General features: G+C 35.6%; 1 protein-coding gene across 1 annotated transcript in view; it reads left to right on the top strand.

The window, feature by feature from the left end:
- The first annotated feature begins 223 nt into the window (after positions 1–223).
- The window catches only part of KHDRBS2 (KH RNA binding domain containing, signal transduction associated 2), a 518,085-nt gene continuing 497,384 nt past the window's right edge, over positions 224–20,924 (top strand). The window contains exon 1 of the mRNA XM_088795635.1: positions 224–609. Within this exon, the coding sequence (XP_088651761.1) occupies positions 519–609 (91 nt within the window). The 5' untranslated portion in view covers positions 224–518. The remainder of the gene's footprint in view (positions 610–20,924) is intronic.

Genomic DNA, 20,924 nt, shown 5'->3' on the forward strand with positions numbered 1-20,924 from the left:
CCCCTCTGCACCTCTGCTGAAGACACAGAGGGCTCCACACAACTGGGCATGCCTAATAACCAGCGAAGGCTTGGTCTGCAAGAAGAAAGCGTTTGCACCTTCTGCGCCCCCCTCCCATCTACACATGCCTCCTGCCAGTCAGGCGATCCGACGTGCGGCTCTGCCCAATGAGAGCCCGCGGCCTTCGCGGGGGCCCCGCCTCTCATAGCACCACCACCAATGAGTGGTTGGCAGAGGTGGGACGCGTCCTGTTCCCGCCTCTCCAGTTAAGGCCGCTTGTGTGAGCCGGGACTGCGCGATCCAGGGACGACGGTAGGGACGGGCAGGTGTAGGCGCTGGGCCGTGCAGCCCGACGGCTGGAGTTTCAGGTGCTCGGTGCATGGGCCAGTGAGGACGCGCGGAGATCCCCTCTCCCCGGCGGAGGCAGAGCAGCGCGGGAGCCAGGCGCTGCCCGGCGACCCTGCGTCCGAGCGAGCGGAACCTTGCGCTTCGCCCGGGGACTGTCCGAAGTCCGCGCTATGGAAGAGGAGAAATATTTGCCTGAGCTGATGGCAGAGAAAGATAGCCTGGATCCATCTTTTGTGCATGCATCACGCCTTTTGGCGGAAGGTAGGACTTGCCTCTATAGATGGGCACAAACCGCCGGCCGCCCATCGCACCCGCGGCTTGGTTAAGGGGAGTGAAGTTGGGGAGGGACGACTGTCTCCTTCGCAGAAACTGTGCCCCTGAAGATGCTCGCGGACAGAGCATCGGAGCTCGCGCGGACAGAACCTATTCTTGGGGCGGGCAACAATGCTCCTTTTAATTTGGGGGAAGATCAAAGCTAGGAGATCTGATGACAGTGGTGGTGTGACCTTTTAGAATCATTGATAGAGACACCATAAAGTGTAACGCGGTTCACAGGGATATTTTCACTTCGCAGAGGAAAGGGTAATCAGTTTAGAAGTAAATGATCACCAATGTAGTATTCTAAGAGCTTCTTAGTTACATATCAGCATTTTGTTTTCTGCATTTGGGAAGTAATTCTGTTACCCTTTAGTCTAATTACAGTCTTTCCTATGGAAAGGCTTAGAATTAAACTATGCATGTTCGTCTATGTTTGTGAATGTGGCAGAGGCTAAAGTGCTTATCAATTTATTTGAAGTGAGATGATTGGGTTACTCTGCGAGTTGCTGGTCCCTGGGAACACTCCACAATTGATCAACTGTTTTACCAAGTGTGCATTTTCTTTTGTGTACCTGTAGTGTTAATGGAGATTTCATCCCCAGAGAAACATGTCTTGTCTTTTGCATGGCTTTGAAAGGTTGTTTAAACACACACACACACACACACACACACACACACACACACACACACACAAACTTCTGTATGACAGAAACATTAGCCAAATTACATCATTTACCTTGAAATATTGCCTTCAGACTGCTAAAGATTTTCATGATATCTGTAGTAACATACACACACCTTAAAAAAAATCCAGGCTTTTTTTTTTTTTTATTAATCCTTCATTATTAATGAATCGTTTCATCATCAATTTGACTACAATGCAGTTTTGTAGCTTAGGTTGTTATGGGCTTAACCTATAGCAAAACTAAAAGTGACAACTTCCTCTTCCTCAGCCCTTCAGCATTAAAATAAATGTTTTCTTTTTTGAGACTTACGTAGTTGTACATGGAAGGAAAAATTCTGACCCTCCATGTATGATTCAAATAGGCATTCTATTTCAAGATTATATTGATAGATTATTATTTACAACAATAATAATGTGTAGGTGTTTTTCCTTTTTTGTACTAAACAATTAAAGGGTTTATAATCAAAACATTGAACGTGTGAAACAAGTAAACTATTTTTCAAGGAACTAGTTGGTTTTATAGAGTATTTGGAAGATAAAATGTAATTATGCTTACTACTTTTTTGGTTACTGAATTAAAGCAAATGAAGTCGAAAAGTAAAGTCAATTAAAAAATTAAACTCTCCCTCTATTAAAAAATTGAGATAATTACATCAATACATAGGAAAATTAGTGAGTTAGTAAATGCTTAGGATTGTTCAAAACGATTAAAAATGCAAGTAGGCCTTCTCAGATTGCTTACTTCAATATATTTTCCAGAAGTATTTTCATTTAGCTGTTAATATCTTTAAAATGAAAACAATATACTACAAATTGATGATTTTCTCTAACCTGCTCATTGGAGTTCTCTTTGGGGCAGCAGGCTCAATGATTAATTCATCTTTCACTAATGAGAGTTAGTGTATTTTTGAAAACGGCCAAGCTAAAGAAATGCATGTGAGAAAGTCTTAATGGAGTGCAAAGTATTTCTGTGACTGGTGAAACAGTCAGAGAAGGCTGTGCACCTGGTTCTTTAAGCATTTTATCTTTCCTAGGAACTTGATTTCTTGATACTTAAGAACATGTTCAGATGTACCTTGTAATTTAATTTTTTCCCAGTAGGGGGAAGCATGTCCTGCTTTTGTAAAGCCTTCGGAGGAAAAGCTCCCAAATAGAGAGAAAATAATCTAAGTAAGAAACAAAGAGAGGTGTCCAAATTTCAGAGAAATCATAATGAGGAAAAGAGAATGGAGGAGGTGATGATAAAAATCTTGAAGGGTATAAAGAGACTCAAACAGATGCATAAAGTTTAAATTTGTTCTCTCATTACCTGAGGCTCTTTATGTGTGCTTATTAAGGAGGGTAAGGTGAGTATCCTTTGGACTCTTTAATAAATCTCAATGTACATTTTACATTATAGATATTTCATTGCCTTTTCAAAGGCCATTTGTTAAGATTTCCAGGTTTTGGTTCTCATCTGTATGAGAGACTATTGTTGAGATGATTTTCCTTCTCATACCTGGAAATGCACTGATTGAAGGCAGTGGCTATAAATAAACCTGACATAGATATTCATTTGGAAGGAAGGTGCACACTGAAGTACATTTCAGTCAGTACTGTGCAGACAGTCTCAAGACTGAGTGAGTAATAAAAATGATCCAGATGATTCAGTTCTTCGGAATGATTTTTCCGGAAGCTTATATATATACCGGGGTGCCAAAAAATGTATACACATGACTTGTATTCATCTTTTATTATCGGTATATATTGAGTATTATACTTTTAATACAGTTTTTTCCTTTCTTAAAATGTGTATAATTTTTTTTTGGCACCCTATGTAGTTGTGTGTGCATTTGGCACCCTATATATATTTGCATATGTATATATATATATATGCAGTGATATAAACCAATAAACTTTCACAATGATTTGTTTTGCTTTTGTGATTGATGATAGGTGCAAATTAGTGCTCTATTGTTACTATTACGTTTAGAATTGGAGGCCATGTTTAAAAGTACTAGTTTGTTGGTAATTTTGCTGTGTGTGTGTGTGTGTGTGTGTGTGTGTGGTTTGTTTTATTTCAGTTGTTGCTGCTGTGTGTTTTCAGTAGGAATGATTCTTAGAAAGCTAATGAAAGAGCCGAAACATTTTAGGAATTCGATTGCTATTTAGAAAAGATCTTGAATAGTATGATTTGAAGAGTGTTTATAATATGTTTGATTAAATTAAACAATTTTCCTCCTGTGATTATCATATTTAATTATCCATTTGTTATGGAAGGTGTTTTTGCATATGATGAAACAGCAAACTCAGCATGATCCTTCAAGTTCCACTCAGCCTCTGAATTTGCTTGCCAGATGAAATTAGATAAGGTTATTTATATCTATGCTACTTCTGGTAAGTGCACTAAACTGTGAATCCAGATACCTGGATTTTAATTCCATTTTTGCCCCATGTGAATCTTGATAAGCTTTCCTTCCTTGGACCCAGTTTCCTTGTCTCACCAGTTGAGGAGTTGGACTAGATGATCTATATGTTTCTCCATAATTCTAATTAAGTCGGGACTACTGCTGATGCAAAAGAGTTGTATTTGTGTATTCAGAACACCAAAATCAATGGCTGAAACTTTTTTTATTCCTTCCTAGTTTAATGATTAATAATACATTTATTGTGCTATAATGTAATTTGATTCATATACATTATTTTGAGTACTGAGGACAGATTTATGTTCTTAAATCGATAGAACTATTATCTTCATAATAGTTTAGGGCTACAAATGTATATATATGGAAATATTCTTGTTTGCTGTCAAGCATGCCTGTCCGCGGACAGACATAGATCTGTTCAAATTTATAGATTCAAATATGGTGATTCTATACCTTTAGGAGGATTAATAAATTTTTGTCCAATTGGGAGTATTCCAGGTGCTCTGATTGGCAAGATTTGGTAACCTGAATTCTTCACAAATTTTGGTAGATTCATCATTGTTTTATTTGCATCATCATATGATGAAGCAAAATATTGCCAAATATCTCAACAGTGGAAATATTTCTTTTTAGAAAGTCTAGGTGCTACTTTCTAATTTTGGTGAAAAGCTTGGGGCTACATCTAGGATTGGCCTTCCTGTTTGCAGATATAGATGAACTTTTGATACCGCAAGAGAAACAGGGATTAACATTTATCACAAATACTGATTTCTAGTGACTTAACTACATTTAGATTCTCAGTAAGGATCATTTTTTAATTTAGATTGTGTTCCTTAAAATATTTTCCATAAAGCTTAGGAAAGATATTGGTATAATACCTTTAAAATCTATAAAATCAGCTTCTGATAAAGTAATATTCATATGACTTTTCCTTTAATGTAATTCTTTTTTCTCCTCTCAGTATCTTTGGCATAATCTTATTTACGTTTCTTCAATAAAGAACACAATTGTCAGAAAAACTAAATTTTAGGTATCTTTGATCTGCTATTAAAACACATTTACAAAATCGTGGAAAAATTCTGCTTAAGCAAACAAAACACTTGGCACAGAATGTTGACACTTCTGCTTACAATGAAATATAAGATCTATCATTTCTTTCCTTTCTGATTCTCAGTTTCTTCATCTGTAAAACAGGCAAATTAACATCTACTTGGCATGGTTCCATTAAGGTAAAAAAATGCTGTGTGTGATAATATAAGCAGTATTTTATATAAATATAAATAGAATTTTTATTCAACTATAACAAAAACATAAGAAGAAATTATACAATTACCAGATGATGCTTTTAAGATTTTCCTTAACATTTTAATGGCATTTGCGAACTTGACCTCAACTTGAAGCTTGGTTTTGTAAGAAAATAAGCACTGCCTTTGAATCACTGCTGAGTGAAATTTGAACTCATAAACCAAATCATGAAATACGTTGTCTTACGAAAAATGATTCCAATGAGGGTTTTTAAAATATCATATTCCCTAGGTCAATGGTTACTTGTCTTGATTTTACTTGAGCTTGATTAGCTCTGGTTCTGTGTGTTTAAGAGTAATTACAAACCTCCTCAGGCCTCTTCATAACCCCATATTCCTTTACTCTTGGCAGCTGATTTCATCCTGTTTTCTTGGGGGAAATGGATATATATCTTTTCTGACATTCTTTAACCTCTTGCCACCTAAAATCTTCCATCCTCATTCCCACTGTCTTTCATTCCCAAAGGATGAAATGGTTCTTTTTTTTCAAGGCTGACTTGTTCACCCATATTCTTAACTCTAATGCTCATCATCTTTTCCAGACTGGTTCTAAGTTATATCCTTTTCTTTAGTATCTCCAACTTCTTCCCTATCTACTCTTCCCTTGTAGCAGCCTGTTGCCATGACCCAACCTGAATAATTAAAAAAAAAAAAATTAGCATACTTGTTTCACTTGCCAAAAGTAATAAAAATAATCTCTCTTGACACTTATCCTCTTTTGTTTCCTTCAAGCATTCGATAATATTAGTTCTGTACTAGCTGCCTCACTTTCTCAATTTACCTCTTCAGTATGACCTCTGTCCTCATCATTTTCCTAAAACCAGTGACTGTGGTGACAGAATCATCTCCCAATTGCCGAGTCCAATAAAATTTTTCTGACCTCTCATCAGGTCTCGTGGCTGCACTTTACTCTCCATCGTTTTCCAATGTTTTGGCTTCTCCTTTGGCTTCCAAACACTACACACTATTTTAGTCTTTTGTATTTCTTACCCTCACCATCCTCCATCCCTCTCCACCCCACCTGAACACGCACTGTGTTATCAGAGTGATTTGTTCAAAATCAAAGTATGACCATGTCAGACTTTTAATAACATTTTCCTTTAGCAGGCCTCCTCTGACATGTCAGCAGAGAGAGAGTGGGCACCACCTTGAAACTTCCCAATGGAGGTGAAAATCCAGACTCTCCACTATGCATCTCCTGACACCACTCTGTTCAAAAGGTGGAGGAACACCATGTTACTGCTCCCTGTATGGCCTCTAGTGACACCAAGAGGAGTGTGGAGGCCTCAGTCCTGCTGGAGCATGCTGAAAGTTCCAGCAGGAGTGAGACTCCTGATACCATGCTGGCTTGAGGGAGAAGGGTGCCTTTTACTTCTCATAAGGGTGAAAGTCCAGGATCTCCATGTAGGCTCATTGCCACTGTAGGAGGCGTCCTTACTGTGGGTGGAAATGAAATCCCTCTTCCTTGTTCAGTCTTCTCTGATTCCACTCAGGGGAAAAGGGTGCCTCTTTACACAGCTAGGTGAGGTTGGAAGTCTAGGCTCCCTACTTAACCTTTCTTGACAGGGGTGAGCATGAGACACGGTTTTTTTGTTGTTGTTGTTTATTTGCTTTTTGTTTTGTTTCCGGTGTTGTTTAGCTGGAGAAGGATGTTTGTTGCTAAACGTTTTCTATTTTGCTAGCTTGTCCTTTTTCTATCTAGTCCTTTGGCCAAAGAAAGCAGGCTTTTCTTGAGGCTTTTATTTATTTATTTGTTTTGTCTGCTCTTCTATTGATGTTTATGGATTGCCAGCTTTTCCAGTACCCACTTTGGCATATATGAGGCACAAGAAAAACTAGGGCAACCACTGCTGCCATATCACTCCTGGGTCTTGTAGTATCCAGTTAGTCTGCCTTCTTTTTTCCACTCTGTGGTTTATTGATAGATAATATCCTATCCCCATTTATTTGTGTGTTTTAATTTATTTCTTTATGACGTTTTCTTGTGAATGCATGTTAGGCCTTGTACATTAATATTTCATTTATTAGTTATATAAGAGTGAGCATAACTTGGATAAATACAGGTAGAGAGTGGACACACTGTTTTTCACTTTATTTATCTTCTTTCAAAGAGACTTTGTGACATGGTATCTGAGAGTGGGAACACTGTGAGTTCTGATCATTATTCCTAGTTTCTGTTTAACACACTGTCTATATTGAAGCTTTTGGTTCCCACAGGAGCTGTAGAAAGGAAGGAAGTTTTAGAGGTAGTTTTTAGAAACCCTTGGAAATAATTGTGTAGTGTCATCAGCTTTTGTTATGCCCTTATTTGTTTAAACATCTGATTTGATCTCCTTTTTTTTGTCTGAATATATAAGAAACGTATCTTAATTGGAATTATATTCTGATGCCAGTTTGATTTTGAAAGCTATAAGCAGAGTACGTTTTAATGTATTCATAAATTGAAATATAACCACTTTTCTCACAAAAAATGGAGAATTTCAATAAAATAAATATGATATGGAAATATATATATATTTTAAAAATCAGTACTGATTAACAGCTGATCTCCCAAATTATTGTTAGTAAATACCCATGTTATATGACTTCTTCATTTTTTTCAAATGGAGAGTTCTGAAATGATTGCATGTTTTATTCACCAAAAACTTGAGAAGCCATAGCCAAGCATCTTGTTGCTTAATTATTATTAACTATTTTGGGAAACAAGTCATTTGTAGCATGTCCTCCATTGCTCACCTTTGACTCATGAACACTACTTTCAAAAAAGATTTTGCACTAGAGAGAGATAGTAAACATTCAAGAACACCTGACTGACAAAATTTTAAGTCATTTACTACAGATACCCTTATAGGTTGGCTACAGTTTGGGGGATGAATCCCAGTGGGCTAAGATTCTACTGTATTTGATTGTGTAACACGCATGTTTTTGACTGTGTGTTGGTAACTCCTGTTTGTAATATGTGCTATTGGTATATGAAAATATATCAGATTTTTATTGATATATGAGTAGATATCAGATTTATTAGTTTTTAAATAATCTGAGGAGGATACAACAGTATCCTCATAAGATAAATAATAGGGCATGGGAAGATCTGGATTTTACAGACTGATGATTTCATAGGAATTAAGAGAAGGTCATGACTCTTATTTCTCATGGTAGTCATAGATTCTTTGTTATCATCATCATCATCATCATCATCGTCGTCATTGCTGTCAGTATTTATTGGGAGATTACTCTTTGTCAGGCACTGTAGTAGATGCTTTGTATGTATAATCACAATGAATCCACCCACCAATCCTATGAGATAATTCTTAACATTATCTTTGTTTTACAAATGAGAAAAAATAACAATTAGAGGAGTTAATTTATCTAAAGTCACACAGCGAATAAATTGTACAGCCAAAAATCAGGCTTTCTCACCCAGCAGCCACAAGTAACCATTACACCATATTGCCTCCTGCAGGAGAGACACAACTTTAATTGAGCTTTGAAGGAAGGCTAGATACTAATATGCAAAGTATATCCAGGAGATTAACTTGGTTGTTGCCATTAACTTCTGAACTATGTTCCTGAACGCATGCATTGGATGAATTATTACACAATATGGTTACATAAGTATAGTATATGAAAGGCAAATAAATTTATAAATAGGAAAATTTACCTAAGTACACAATTGGGGTAAGGATTATCGGGACAGCCTGACTTTTTTGTGTCTTATATTGAATGCTGTTTCTGAGAGAGTTTGGTGGTGAGGTGGCAAGGAACAGGACAATATTCCAGGCTATTTTTGTTGTTCCAAAAAGGGATTGGAGAAATTTGTGCGATTTGCAGAGGCATTTTTCTTTCCATGTTTTTCAGAAAACTGCATATATTTGTTGAATTATTCTAGGAAGGAAAAACAACTATTAGTCCTCTCATGTCTTTAGGCAATGTCAGTTTTATTTAAAATTTGGAAGTGAGTAGATTTCACATATGGTCAGAAGCAGAAAACTTGCTATCATGGCTTGATTTAAATGTTATCTGTAGGTTCTGAGGTTTTAGGATTTAATAACTTTGAAACAGATTGGTTGGTATTATTATACTATTATCACATAGGGCACAATCGATGCCCTTTAATTTAAAACATTAAATATTTGATTTACTTTTTAATAGAAAAGCAGAATGTATGTATTTTTTCTAGATGTGGATGTATTTTGCAGGTTCATAGAATTGTGTATCAGAAAATGATGAATCATGACTAAAACTCAGGAGAAGGAGGCTCTGTGACAGAAACTCAGTAAAGAAGCTGAAGGAGAAGAAATTTGTTAATTTTCAGAAAAAAAGGATAACTAAAGTAATAGCTACATTTATTGGATGTATACCCTGGCTCAGGTCCTTACATTGCATCCAAAAGGGAAGCTAATGTCTCTTTTTTATGGGAAAAGTTAAAGAGGCAGATTAGAGGTTAGCACAGTAAATGTGGATTTTTTAAGCAATAAATCAGAGTTTAGGTAAATGTCCAATTATAAAGTGAAAGATCATCAAAATGCAACCATTAAACACTGAAGCATTGAATAATATTGAAGAATATTACTTGTTTAAGGAAATACCAAGATCTTGCTTTGAAAAACTTTTATAAGAGTTAAATACCTGTTACTGCAGAATCGGTTTTTTTGTTAGAGTAATTTTCTTCAGGCAATTTAAGGGATTTGATGTTTTAGAAATTTGATTTATATGCACCAATACTCTCATTGTATAGAAGACAGTAGATGAATGAATGCATAACAGAATACATTTCTTATATTATGTTTAGATATATAAATATTATAAGTGGGTAAACTTAAGTAATTGTTATATTGAATTAAAGATTATCCATGTCTCCAGATAGTTTTAAGTTTTCCTTTTTAGAAGGCAAAAGTTAGAAACTGTCCTTTTATTCCCCCAAGATCTGATGAATGAGAGAGCCTTTAAGGAATTGTGTGAAGATGAAAGAACACTTGGTGTGCTGAGGGCAGATGGCATCTTATTATGATATTGTTTTGGAGTGGAATTCAGGATGATAGACGGCTATACATTAAGCTAGTGTTCTGAAATTAGTGCAAAATTGGAAATTTTGTCATATCCATATAAGGAAAATCTGGTAAAATAGAGTAGTATGATAATTAAAAGCCATTTAATGGAATTAGATGAAGTTGTACGTATTTGTAATGAGATGCAATAAGCCACATGGTTTCTATTTGAATAAAATGAGGTGTGTGTGTGTGTGTATGTGTGTGTGTGTGTGTGTGTGTAGCATATACTAGACAAAGGTAGTCAATGAGAAGCAATGCAGACTTGGTCCAATTGGGTGTTATGATCTATGCTCTGTCTTACTATCTGAGACTTAGAGTTAGGTTGAAGAGGGGAAAGGAATTACAGTCAATTAAATAAACAATTTCCATGGGGTCTGCCAAATGCAATGATAAGGAAAATTGGTGATTTTTAGGTGTCTCAGGTAGAGCATCTAAAGAAGTCTACAGAGATCATGGAAGGCTTCGATAGGGAGAGGCATGTTAGTTGAAATATAACAAATAGGTGGGATATGGCCAGGATACAATGAAGAGGGGTTATAATCTGGCATAATTATACATGGATACAGCAATCAATAGCTCCTAAACCTGAAAATAAAGGTGAGATTTACTTGACTAAGCAGAGTGATGTGATTTATAACAAGACATATATATTTGGTCTTCTTCCCTGTTTTTGGCACAGACCCCCTAAAACACTTGGAATTCCCTAAGTGCTGAGAGCTATATGGTCTTTTGTATGTTAATGAGCTGAGTTTTGGACACCACAGAAGGATAGGTAGTGTTTGCCAGAATAGCTAACCATGTTTTTAGAGGGTTGTAATGTTCAGCCCCAGCCCCCTGAACACCAGGAAGGGGAGAGGGGCTGCAGGTTGAATCAATTGCCAATGGTCAATTATTTAGTTAACATGTCAATATAATGAAGTCTCTATAAAAACCCCAAGGGACTGGGTTCGGAGAGCTTCCAGGTCAGTGGTTGGTGAACACATGGAGATTTGGAGAGAGTGGCCAGCTCAGAGCAGGAAGCTCCATGCCCTTCCTGCCCTCAACCCCTCCAACACTCCCCTCCCACTGCCACCCTATGCATCTCTTCCATTTGGGTGTTCCTAAGATATAGCCTTTGTAATAAACTGGTAATCTAATAAGTAAGATGTTTCTGTGAATTCTGTGAGCTGCTGTAGCAAATTAGTCAAACCCAAGGAAGAGGTCATGGAAACCCCTGGTTTATAGCCTGTCCATTAGAAGCGCAGGTAACAATCCAGACTTGCACCTGGCATCTGAAGTACAAAGAAAGGGTCGTTGGAACCCTTAGTCTATAGCTGATTGGTCAGAAGCACAGGTGACAACCTTAGCTTACAGCTGGTGTCTAAACTGGGGAGTAGGGACAGTCTTGTAGGACTGAATCCTTAACCTGTGGAATCTTATGCTATCTCTCAGTCTATAGTATCAGAATTGACTTGACTTCTTGGACATTCTGCTTGTGTCAGAATTGCTTGTGTTGTTTGTGATGTTTGTGGTGGGTCCAGAAACCCAGAGGATTAAGTGTGCTTGGAAAGTACAGTACAAGGGAAAACATCAAGAAAAGTGGGTCTAAAGAGAATGGAAGATGCTTATCACACATATCTTGTATACTGTCTTAAAAAGTTTGGACTTCATGCAAAGACAATGGAAAATCATTTAAAGGTTTTAAGAGGGGGCAGGTGCGATATCAGAGTTTCAATGAAAGGATAATGTGGCTGCCCTTTTGGGGAAAATGATTTGACAGCTAATAAGACATGGGCAGGCCATCAGATAGTGAGAGCAGTGATCCAGGAGAGAAGTTATGGTGACTTGAACTCAAATAATGATAGTGCAGTGGGAAGAAGTGGACAGAGCTAATAGAAATTTAGCAACTGAAATATTGGGTAGAGGGGATGAAAACTGGTCCAGGCTGTTGTCCATGATGCTCTTGGTAATTGGTTTAATGGTGGTGTCAGTTATTGAGATAGGAATTCAAAGGAGGTTAATGCTGAATTCATATGGCTATATGTACATTGAACGGCTTATAGGGTGTTTAAGCAAAAATGCAGGTGGAGAGTTGGGTCTGGCAAAAGATCTGTGCTGCAGGTAATGGTTTAGGTTTTATTAGCATATGGTTGGTAGCTGACCTTGGGTGTAGAAGAGTTCACTCCTGGAGAGCATATGGAGTACAGCAGGAAGGAGGCTTAGTATAAAACCCCGAGGAACATCAGCATTTAAGGGAAGGACAGAAGAAAAGTAGTCTGTAAAGTTGACTCAAAGGAGTTTCCTAGAATGCAGGTAGAAAAGGTGAAGTAAGTTCAGTGTCAGGTAAGTAGAGTATTTGAAAAATGAAGGATTTGGTTAATATTTTCCCATGCTGCAGATAGGCCAAGTAAGACAAAGATCAAACATTTCTAATGGATTTGGCAGCAAAGAACAAATTGAGAGAGGAGTTGGAGAAAATCCCAGATTTCTTCCACGTTGAGCAGTGAATTGTGAGACCATAAGATAATGAGGTTGGAAAACTCTTCCAAGAACTTAGACTTCTAGAGGAGGAAAGCTTGGAGAATTTAATTTGTTGAACTGTATGAAATCAATAATATTTAATCATTCTGTCCGGCAAAAACAGCAATTTTGTATGGTTTAACCTACAGAAGGGAACAATAGAATGAGAGAGGCATTTAAGTGTAATGGTTAACAGCATAGACACTGGAACTGGACCCCCAAAGTTACAATTTTGTTTCTATAATTAAAGATCTGTATTATTTGGGGTGAGTTACTTTAACCTCTATATTCCTCTTTCCCTCACATATAAAATGAGGCCACTATTAGTTCTAAACTAACAAGAACATGACAGCCATATATTGTTTCTTTTGCTCACATTAAATTACAATGCAATTCTTTGGCTGCAACATCCTTTCTGCTCTCCCATTCCCTTTTCCTCCTTGCTAATGTTCTTGGTGTAACATGGAACATTCTTATGCAAAACTACATCTCATATAATAAAATTGTAAAATTAATCTCTACCCTTTTTCTAGGATTGTCTTTGAACTTCTGAGCCTTTCCTTATCCCAAATCTATTGCATACATCTAATTTTTCCATTGACAGCTCTCACTGACTTGTTGGCATAAGTGACTTTGTTGACCACTGCCACTTTCTTGATACATTTTCCCCTTGATTTTGTGATTCTACAGCCAATATAGAAATGTAATGCCTTCATTCTGATCAATGAAGCTATGATCCACACTGAGCATGAAATGGGTACCTGAATCTGCCATAGTCTTAGCTCCTTAATGCTTGTACTATGACCATTTCTCCATACTGAGTAACAATATTATGTGAAAAGATATATGTATTATCTTTCATGAGACTGGAGGAAATACTGATTTCGTTGGACCTGAAAGGAAAACAAGTGCGTATGCAAAATTTTAATTATGTATTTTAAGGTCAAACATTATTTTATGAAATATTTGTGTGTGTGTGTGTGTGTGTGTGTGTGTGTGTGTGTGTGTGTGTTATTTCTACTCTGGATTGTGTTAAAAAAAGGTTTGAAAGCTACTCTTATAGTATAAACTGCACGGTAGTTGAAATCAAAACACTAATGTTTGGATCATCTACTGCTTGGTTGCTTTGTGACTGGGCAAATTTCTAAATCTCTTTGAGGCTTTGTTGTCTCATTAATTAAATAGACTCTTATTGACTGCCTCATATCAACTGGTCATCTCATGAATTTCATGCAAGTGTATGTGCAATATTTGTTCAATGGTAGAAATCAATAAGGATTCTTTTCTTATTCCACTCTGGTTTTCTTACTTAAAACAAGAAAGAAAAAAAGAGGCAAATTTTATGAACAATGAAATGCAGTTTTTAGGTATACAATTTGATGAGTTTTGATAATTGTGTAATTGTAGTATAATCTTGTCTGAACAATACTCTTGGCAAGATGGAGAACATTCCCATTAGCCCAGAGACTTTCCTTGTGCTCCCTTCCCGTTAATCTGTATTTCCTTTGGCAACCACTGTTCTGATTTCTATCATCACAGATCCCTTTGACTGTTCTCCAACATTATATGAATGGCATAATAGAGTATATATTTTTCTTTCTTCTTAAGTTCAACATATTTTTGAAAGTCACCCATGTTGTTTCATTTATCAATAGTTTGCTATTTTTTTCATGCTGAGCAGCATTCTGTTGTATAAGCATGTCATAATTTGTTTATCCAATTCTTGTGGATGGACATCTCAGCTCAATGTTAGCTTATTATGGAAAAGCTGCTATGAAAGTTCACTTACAAGGTTTGTGTGGACATACGTTCTCTTTACTGAGAGTGGACTTGCTGAGTTTTAGAGTGTGTACATGTGGTTAACATTGTATTATATGGGATTGCATAATAGTTTTCTAAAGTGGTTGTACTATTTTACTTTCCCACCAATGATGTATAAAAACTATCTTTTTTTGCTTCCTTGCAATATTTGAAATTCTCAGTCTTTTTAACAGCAGTGGTTTTAGTGGTTTCCCGTGGTAACTTGCTGTGGTTTTAATTTACATTTCCTTGATGACTAATGATGTTGAACATGTTTTCATGTGCTTTTTGGCCATTTTTATGTATTCTCTTATTTGAAATGATTGGTTAGAATATTGACAAATTTTAATTAAATTGTTGGTCTTTTTTTTGTTGTAAGAATTGTTTGTATGTTCTGGATTTGCATCCTTTGTCAAGTTTATGTACTTCAAATGTTTTCTCCTGCTTTGTACCTTAGCTTTTAATTTTCTTAAATGTCTTTTATTTTCAGGACTGACTTTTAAAAATATTTTTATTTTTCAATTACAGTTGACATAAAATATTATATAGATTGTAGTTGTAAAACATAGTGATTAGACGTTTATATAACTTACGAAGTGATCACCCTGGAAAGACTAGTTCCCACCTGACACCATACATAGTTATTACAATATTATTGACCACATTCCCTATGCTGTATTTTACATCCCTGTGTTTTTATAACTAGCAATTTGTATTTCTTAACTACTCCCTTTTTCACCCATCCGCCACCTCCCTCCCATCTTGCAACTCCAAAATGTGCTCTGTATCTATGAGTTTATTTCTATTTTGTTCGTTCATTTATTTTGTTTTTTTAGATTCTACATATAAGTGAAATTATGTGGTATTTATCTTTGTCTGTCTGACTTATTTTACTTAGCATAAGACCCTCTAGGTCCATCTAGGCTGTCTGAAATGGCAAGATTTCATTCTTTTTTATGGCTGAGTAATATTCCGTGGTATACATGTACCAATATACCTCATCTTCTTATCCATTTGTCTATTGACGAACACTTAGATTGCTTCCATATCTTGGGTATTGTAAATAATGCTGCAGTGAACATACAGATGCATATGTCTTTTCAAATTAGTGTTTTGGATTTCTTCACATAAATAACTAGGAGTAGAATTGCTGGGTCCTTTATTAGTTCTATTTTTAACTTTTTGAGGAGTCATCATACTGTTTTCCATGGTGGCTGTACCAATTTGCAATTCCACCAACAGTGCATGAGGGTTCCCTTTTCTCCATAACCTCACCAACACTTGTTGTTTGTTGATTTATTGATGATAGCCATTTTAACAGGAGTTAAGTGATATCTCATTGTGGTTTTAATTTGCATTTCTTTGATGATTAGCGACATTGAACATGTTTTCATATGTCTATTGAACATGTGTATGTCCTCTTTGGAGAAATGTCTATTCAGGTCCTCTGTCCATTTTTAAATTGGATTATTATTACTATTATTATTATGATTCTTTGGTGTTAAGTTGTATGTATCGGTATCAAACTGTACTACATGGCTATAGTAATCAAACCAGCATGATACTAGAATAAAAACAGACACAAAAGTCAATGGAAGAGAATAGAGAACCCAGAAATACACTAACACCTATATGGTCAATTAAACCATGACAAAAGAGGCAAGAATTTATAATGGAATAAAGACAGTCTCTTTACTAGATAGTGTTGGGAAAACAAGACAGACACACACAAAATAAGGAAATTGGATCACCTTCATATACAGGAATAAACTCAAAATACATTAAAGACTTAAATGTAAGACCTTTAAGTAGGCAGTAAGCTCTTTGACATCACCCTTCATAATATTATTTTGGGTATGTCTCATTGGGCAAGGGAAACAAGAGAAAAAAAATAAACAAATGGGACTACATGAAGCTAAAGAGGTTTTGCACAATGAAGGAAACCATCAACAAAATGAAAAGACAACCTACTGAATGGGACAAGATATTCACCAATGATACATCTGATAGGGGGTTAATATCCAAAATACATAAGGAACTCATACATCTTAAGAGACTTTTTAAGAGCAGAAGCTATTAATTTTTTAAAAAATCTAATTTATCATTTTTACTTTATACCTAGTGTTGTTTGTGTCCTTTCTAAGAAATATTTGTGTACCTCCATGTCATAAAGGTCTTCTCAATATTTTCTTCTAGAGGCTTTATGGTTTTAGCTTTTAAATATAGATTCATAACCATCTAAAAGTAAGTTTTGTATATGGTGTCAAGATAAGGTGAAAGTTATTTTAGATTTGAATATCCACTTGTTCCAGCATCATTTGCTGAAAAGATTTTCCTTTAATGATTGCCATACTTAAAGTGTTCAAATATATAGTCTAAACAAAATGAACCTATAGTGTTTAAATGCATAAAATATAGAAAAATAAAGATCATAGTGTTTAAGAATATGTGAGCTACCTTTCAATATTGACCATCCACATGTTTATTCCAATACAAAAGGAAATAATGATTGCCTTAGAATTATTAAGCATGAAATGTATTTATACTGTGCTTTAAAATTATATATAACTATATGAAAATTTTTCTATTCCTCATAATTTAGAACATAATGCATGAAGAAAATATGAACACAGTTTTCTTATTGTGACTGAGGAGAAGATCAGCCATTCTAGAAATTCGGTGTTTAATGAATTTGACAAGTATAGAATTCTACCAACAAAGAAGTAAGATATTTGCTGCTAATGAGCAGTAGTGGTATCTAGCAAAACCTGAACAAATGCACTGTCCTGAGTAGCAAAGTAGGTTGTTGTATCACAGAATAGTAGGGAATAGTTTACATATTAAGTATTTCAATTAGAAAAGACCATATCATTTTAGATAATAGGTTGTATGATTTTTCTATTTTTGCAAGAAAAAGCAACATATTGTACAGATTGACAACCTTATGCTGGGTAAAACTGATACACCGTAGACGAACAACTGAGACCTACATCCGCACCTACAGTGATAGCCCACTTGTATCTCTTGATCTTCAGCGGCATATTAACTGCCAGCATTGCTATCACTCTGAAATGTGACATAAAGATTTTGAAATTGACCAAGGACATAAGTAACTAGTGACTTTGCATTAATTCCTAAAACATGGGTACTGAACCATCATCATTTAGTAAACACATAGGTATTCATCATGTCAACAATAATAACCAAAAAGAAGATTTAACAGTGATCCAGACTGACAGAATACATCAGTGCTGGCATCTGACAAGCTAATTCTTGGGGAAGTGTATTTACACAGGCAGGAATTTTACTCCCTGAAGGAAAATTATTATGTTATGGGGTTTAGAAGTAGGGAATGCAGTGGACAATTTCTGTTTGTGTTTGGACAGGAAGAAAAATGGATGTAGATGCCATCAAGTGAATATAGCATGGTGAGGTACTGGAATGTGTTCTCATGGAGGTATTTAGGACTTCTTATACAAAGTTATGAGAAAGGAAAAATAACTATTATGTTTTCCTCAAAAGATACCTATTGATATTTCCTTGGAAATGGGCGTTTTGATTAGGTGATCTATGAATATCCATTTTATGTTATATTTTTAAAATTCATAGTATTGGAATAATTTCATGTGAAATGTTAGAATGTCTCATTTATATTAAATAATAGTCCATAGAGATATTTACATCTCTGAAAGAAAAACAAGTATATATATAATATATATGTCAAACTTTTACAATATCAGATAGTCTAAGAACCCCAAAGGATGATAGGAGAGAATAAAGTCTCTGATGCATCTAATGTTGACTGTCAGTAGCTCATTTTGACTACTCCTAGTTAGAAATGAAAAAATAAATACAACTTTCTTAGCTACAATTCTCTTTCTAGTCCCTAATAACTGTATTATATAATTGGTGTTTGAGAGGATTCTGTAAGTTTGTTTTGACCTCTCGTCACCTACCATTGTTCACCTGCCTGGAGCCAAATGGATCAGATAGTTCACCTGACACTTTCTGGTGAGAAATTAGCATTAAAACTGAGAAGAAGCCACCACTTAGGAGGAAATGTAAATTCCAGAATTGTGGGTCTGAACCACAGACTGGACAAAACTGATGCAGAGAATGAGGACAATATGAGAGAGAGTTTCCTGAGTTTCCTGTGACCCTACAAGGAAGTTGTGCAAGCGATCCAGCTGACCTTGGTTCCTTGAGAAACCCCAGAATTTTTCCAAGATATGCACTTTTCTGATAATTATTTAAGATAGCTCCAATTCATTTATTTTATTTGCAACCAAGAAAACTTTGACTTAGAGAAAAACAGAATTGGTTCTAGGATAAACAGAATTGGTTCTAGAAAAACAGAATTGGTTCTAGCCACCTCTTGTAATGTTTTAGTTTGAGCTCCCCTAAAAGCAGATCCTGAGATGAGGACTTGAATGTAGAATCTTAACGTACAGTAACACTAATTGCCAGCACTGAAATTAACTAAAATTCCACAGCAACTATATCAATCTCTAAAGAGTTGGCATTTTTTTGTTTGAATGCTGGTGAGTCTAATTATAGTTATGTCAAAATTTAAGTTGCCTATATTAATCTTAGGGGATGGAAATAAAAGGAAAAGAATATAGCTATTAAGGTTGTCCTGTTCTTTGTTTACGTCTACATTGCTGATGGTATTTAGTATATATATATATATATATATATATATACATATATATATATATATTTAGTATTTAGTATATATATATATTTAGTATTTAGTATATATATATATTTAGTATTTAGTATATATATATATATATATATATATATATATATACATATTTGACAGATTTGCTAAACTTATTTAGCAAGAGGTGCACACTGTCTTATAATTTTCTCCAGAAGTAGACCTTGCAACAAATACTAGAGTGCAATTAATTTATTTTGGAGGTGAACTCAAGAAATGGGGACGTTAGATATACAGGAAAGACAGCCAACAAAGTTTTTTGTTTTGTTTGTTTGTTTGTTTGTTTGTTTTTTTCTAACAAGTTACTAGTATAGGCAGTTGATAATCACATTGGGAATATTTGGGAGCCAGGGTAAAACATATACAAGCGAAGGGAAGAGGAAGCTAAGGTATTAGCTGTTGGTGGAGAGCAGCTCCTAGAGAGCATTAATTCCCTGACACAACATGCTGCTTACTTGGGGACCAGAAAAACAAAAGCAGGCTCTGATAGCCAGTGACAGCTCTTAAGTAGGAAATGTATGGAAGATAGCTATTGGAAGATGGACAGATATACCTTCAAGTTAAAAGGCTGAGCAGAGGTAGAGAAGCAGAGACACTGCAATGCATAGGATGCTATAATATAAGGTTACTTTGATCCACTTTTTGACTAGGATGGACAAAACATGCGAGGGTCCCTTGTAAGTCAGAAAACAGTCAACTAAGTAGAAAGAATGATGGTTTGTCTACCCAGCCTTCTCTTACCCCCTCAACAAATGGATAAACGTGAACTAGGTTTGGAGAGTACCTCCCCTGAAATATTTCTGTATGAATGAACTTTAGAATAATGCTGCTTTTTATTGAACTGAGGCAAAATATTGTAGCTGCTTGATAACAGCCTGCCACATTACAAATCACCACTTGCAAGGTTATACAAGGTGCCCTTAGAAAAAGCTAAGTGAATTACTTCAAATAATGTGTTTGTATTCAAAAGGAAAATAGCTGGTAGTTTGGGTCTGACAGTTTTTTCTTTTGGTTTAAAAAGGCCCATTGCCATGCTCTGCCTTTCCAGTTGCTGCTGGGAGCTGAAAGCCTGCAGTGAACAGGTGAATAGAAGATATTTCTAATTGAGAAAGAAAATAAGAAAATAATTTTTGTGCAGCAATCACAAGGTCTCTCATTTTACTATCGTAATGTTTATAGACTTTCAGGTTGGTTAAACTAAATGTAATTGAAAATGTAACATTTAGCTAATTCATTTCCTTAATTCTTTTTCAATTATCTTTCTTGTTAAAAAATATCCCATACTTTTTAATCCTTTTTTATGTGTTAAATCTGGAAGAGTCTATTTAATTTAATTACCAGTCATATGTCTCAAGAAATGTACACATGCAAACATATGTATGGACATTCATACATGGCATATAGGGGAGGTACACACACACACGTCCCACATCCCACACATGTGTGATTTCTTGCAAAAAGAGTGGTTTGTAGGAATATGAAAGGATGAAGGCTACAGTAAAGGAAAAGAAAAGATAATATCCGGCATACACTCTTTAGTATTATCCATACCATAGATTCAAAAAGCAACCAAGTTGAATTTGAAAATCACTATGTAAATAAACTGTATTTTACTGAAATGATTATAACATCTGTATTAAAGTGAATAGAATAAAGAATTGTGTATATTTTTATTTTTGTATTAGAGTTTTTGATGAAGGGAATAAGTAATGAGTAGTTTTGGTATGGCATATCCCTCCAAAGAGAGCCATTTGGCAAGTTCCTGAAACACTGATAATTCCGATTTTTAAA

This window comes from Rhinolophus sinicus, chromosome 2, assembly GCF_057876585.1.
Source record: "Rhinolophus sinicus isolate RSI-liver-muscle chromosome 2, RSI-T2T, whole genome shotgun sequence".
Taxonomy (NCBI): Eukaryota; Metazoa; Chordata; class Mammalia; order Chiroptera; family Rhinolophidae; genus Rhinolophus; species Rhinolophus sinicus.